General features: G+C 44.2%; 1 protein-coding gene across 1 annotated transcript; it reads left to right on the top strand.

Annotated features, from left to right (window-relative positions):
• Positions 1-209: 209 nt before the first annotated feature.
• crx (cone-rod homeobox) lies at positions 210-3,223 on the top strand. The gene is made up of 3 exons (XM_049591609.1): positions 210-603; positions 1,690-1,841; positions 2,128-3,223. The coding sequence occupies exons 1-3, from the start codon at positions 507-509 to the stop codon at positions 2,764-2,766; spliced, it is 888 nt and encodes a 295-aa protein (XP_049447566.1). The 5' UTR covers positions 210-506; the 3' UTR covers positions 2,767-3,223.
• The last annotated feature ends 865 nt before the right edge of the window (positions 3,224-4,088 follow it).

Here is a 4,088-nt window from a genome sequence, read left to right on the forward strand (position 1 = left end):
TAAACTTTGTGTTAGTGTAGGGTGTCTTATTATGTAGCTTGTTGCTTTGGATAGTTTACATCGTGTGTGTGTGTGTGTGTGTGTGTGTGTGTGTGTGTGTGTGTGTGTGTGTGTGTGGTGGGAGGGGTTTGCTGAAGCCACTTGCTCCCTCTAATTAGCAACGTGTGCCGGTAAGGAAACTCAGTGGAGCCACTTCACCGAGGCGCAAAGGCATCCGGCGGCCACTTCACCTGTGTGATGACTTAACTGTGTGAAATCTGTCTTGCAGAAACAGTTCGGATGCTCAGTGTGCTCTGGTGTTTCTCTGCTGCTGAGCTGACTGACAGTAAAAGCTGAAACTGCAGGTAGAAAAAAAGATACTTTGAGGTCCCGCTTGTTTCCGCAGCGGGTTGGTTAGATCCGACGCAGCGACTTGTTGCCCCAGCGGAGCTCTGAGGGGCCCTCGGTTGTTGTGTTGCGTGTCCGATATACAAGTCAGCCACAGGACTTAAAAGCCTGCTGTAAGGATGATGTCCTACATAAAGCAACCCCATTACACTATGAATGGGTTAAATTTGCCTGGCCCCGGAATGGACGTGCTACACACAACTGTCGCTTATCCATGTAAGTAAAAACTTTCAGTTTAAAAACTTTTCTTTTGTTTTACTTTTGCCTCTTTGTCTTCTGCTGTTGTAGTAATTTAGCATATGTCCTTTCTATAATGGTGCCTAAAGACGCACGGGCTGTGCGTAAAGCTGTGACGAGCGAAAATTAATTAACGAGAGTAAGCAATTGTTTCGTACGAGCCTGTATTGCAAAAAAGTTGAATATCAATGATAGTAAAATGTTCCCTACCATAATATCATCATTACTACGTCGATGTAAGACAAAGAAATATGTAATGTAACTTATGTTATGAGAGGTTGATGGTTTCATTAAAATCAGTCTTTTAATTCCTACATCACTCTGCTGCCGTAGATACAATGTTTTAATACAGATAATGCGCAGATACATCGAACTATTTCAAACCACTGAATTGCGGGTAATTTTTGCGCACTCCTGAGTTCAGAGTCTGTCAGAAATCAAACAAGATTTGACACTCTTTTTTTGTTGTTGTATGTTTCTCACTTTTTCCGTCAAGGGTTGTCAAATGTTCTCACGTCTTTGACACTCAAATAATTATAGATTGACTGTGGATGGAAACACTTAACGTGCCAAATGCCAAATTCCCCTGACCTCCCATACATTTACTAAATCTTTACTATATTTGTTTTGAAACAAATACATCGGCATTTGGCTGTGTACCATGAAGGACTGATAGATGTGAATTTGAATGTACAAACTATAGTTAAAGTAATAAAATGAAACTGTTTGACCTTCTCAGGGAAAACTGAAATGCTTCAAAGAACCAGTGACTATTGATGTAATGAGCAATACACTTTGTCTTCATATTGGTCATGAACTGCCTGTCTAAAACAAGTCAGGATTATAAATAGTATCAAAATGTACTGTAGTTTTCATTAATATTTGTTTGTTGTCCCCTGCTCACATAGCTGGTAAACAGCAAAAATACCCAAATAATCACTCATGTATCTGTCATTTTTTTCCTTTAAAATAAGAGCCGGAGTTGTGCTCATAATTCAGGTCAACTCTCTGTCTCTGCCAGAATAATAATCCCTCTCTGTGTCTCTTGGGTGTTGGGTCTTGCAGCCACTCCCCGGAAGCAGCGCAGAGAGCGCACCACCTTCACCCGGACACAGCTGGACATTCTGGAGGCATTGTTCTCTAAGACCCGCTACCCAGACATCTTCATGAGGGAGGAGGTGGCCCTCAAGATCAACCTGCCCGAGTCACGTGTGCAGGTACTGGAGAAGTAGGCTACAGCCAAGATGGAGGCCATACTGTTAACTGTTTGTGGGTTACTTATAGTGAGACATCTGAAGAACCTTTAAGGCAACAAAATTCTTCTACAGAGGGAGTACAGCAGAATATTTATGCTGTCTCCTGCATAAACATTTATAGTATAACACCTCATTTACATAAGTTGTCCTTGTGCTTTCTCACCTCTAATTATTTACAACTTAACATATTTGTATGTCTGGCAGTTGTTTCCTGTCCTCACATGCATTTTTTCCTCTGCACCTTCAGGTTTGGTTTAAAAACCGCCGTGCCAAGTGCCGTCAGCAGCAGCAGCAGAGCAGTGGCCAGTCCAAGCCCCGCCCACCTAAAAAAAAGGCCTCTCCAGTGCAGGAACCCAGCGCCCCTGATCCTGTCCCTAACCCACCTGGCTCCTACAGCCCCTCCTCTGCCCAGTCAGGCCCCAGCCTGGCCCCGAGCTCCAGCACTGGAAACACTGCCGTGTCCATCTGGAGCCCGGCCATCTCGCCGCTGCCTGACCCACTGGCCTCCTCCTCGGCCCCCTGCATGCAGCGGCCCTCACCTTACCCTATGAGCTATGGCCAGCCGTCTGCCTACACCCAAGGCTACGCCAGCACCACCTCCTACTTCACCGGCCTGGACTGCAGCGCCTACCTGTCCCCCATGCACTCGCAGCTGTCAGGCACCGTGGGCGCCCTCAGTCCCATCACTGTGCCCTCAATGGGGGGCTCCCTAAGCCAGTCCCCAGCCTCGCTGTCTTCACAGGGCTACAGCACAGCCTCCTCCCTGGGCTTCACCTCTGTTGACTGTCTGGACTACAAGGACCAGCAGGCCTGGAAACTGGGCTTCACCACCATGGACTGCCTGGACCATAAGGACCAAAACTCCTGGAAGTTCCAGGTCCTCTAAAGAGCAGGAAAGGGTGGTGTTCATGTGTGTCAACAAGTCCATGTGAGATAGTGTGAAGCAGTTCTGCCAGAAGACTTGTTAACTTTGATTTTCAGTTTTTTGTTTGTAAGATTTTGTTTTATTTTCTAAAGGTGACCTCTGTAGAAATGCATTTTATCTGAAAGACTTTGAAGATGAAGAGACCAGAGACTGTCATCAATGCTGCCTCACTGCAAATCATATCTGCCGTCTTCTTCATGCTTCGTTAAATGAGAGAACAAAAGCCTTTAAAGAGTTTGTAGGGAAATACTGGAGTTGTGCATATGAAAACACGCTGAGCCATCTCTTCCTTTAACATGACTGTCTGACACATACACACAACATGTGTTTCATTTTGTTCCAAACTTTCATTGTTATAGAGTGAAAGGAGAGCTGCTCTGACAAGAAGGAGCTCTGGAATCCTGTAAGTCACCTCCTCCTTCAGGGTTTGATTATTATTATTAAGATATTTACTATAATTTTATGCTACATTTAAATATGTAATTTGGTTGCTTTTAGATATTTTTGAGATATTTGTGTAGAGTATTACATTGTTAGCCTTTAGTTTTATCAATCTGTTTGATGACAAAATAGATCTTCTGTTTTAGTTGTGTGACATATTAAAGTGATTATTCTTTACACTTTGTGCACTGATAATTATTGAGATTCTCTGACGTGTTTGCAAGCTATAGTGAATGTCATGAAATTTTCTGATTCTGATAGAGTTAGAGTTATAAACTGATCTACATTCAGAGGTCAGTATGAAGTCTGGACACAGTGGATGTAAAGTGGCCTCGTGGTGGTCAGGTCTAGACCCGTCATGTTTGTCATATGGCCTGCACGGCTCTCACTGGTCCATCTTGGTTATTTTAGTTTATCTGATTCTGGGAGTGTCCCAATCCTCTTAGCCTCCCTTCAGCAATGCCCTAAGTGAATTATTTAGGATTATTCCCCCCCACCCCCGTCTCTCTCACCCATCTCACCCACCTCGGCCTTCTCTTTCCTTTCCTGGCTTTCTCCTTGCTTCCCTCCCATCTTTTCTATCTTTATCCATTTCTCCAACCAGCTTCATGTGTATCCCACTTGTTCTGTGTGTATTCCCTCCCTCCCCCCAAATAACTTGTTCCAAAATGTCTGAATCATTGAAAACAATGCAGTTTAATAAAGTGTTGTTACTACAGTTGTTTTCATTAATTATTCCAGCTCTGAGATATCTCTCTATCATCTCTACATCATCTCAGCAGTTCCCCTTCTTCTGTCCCCTCCTGGATTCCACCCCCGCCTCTCCACCCATCTCCCCAACT

This window comes from Epinephelus fuscoguttatus, linkage group LG12, assembly GCF_011397635.1.
Source record: "Epinephelus fuscoguttatus linkage group LG12, E.fuscoguttatus.final_Chr_v1".
NCBI lineage: Eukaryota > Metazoa > Chordata > Actinopteri > Perciformes > Serranidae > Epinephelus > Epinephelus fuscoguttatus.

Excerpts from the sequence above, each read along its gene's own strand:
- crx (XM_049591609.1), top strand. The coding sequence starts at position 507 with ATGATGTCCTACATAAAGCAACCCCATTACACTATGAATGGGTTAAAT. Across the intron at positions 604-1,689 it reads CACAACTGTCGCTTATCCAT|CCACTCCCCGGAAGCAGCGC; the intron begins GTAAGTAAAAAC and ends TGGGTCTTGCAG. Across the intron at positions 1,842-2,127 it reads TGCCCGAGTCACGTGTGCAG|GTTTGGTTTAAAAACCGCCG; the intron begins GTACTGGAGAAG and ends CTGCACCTTCAG.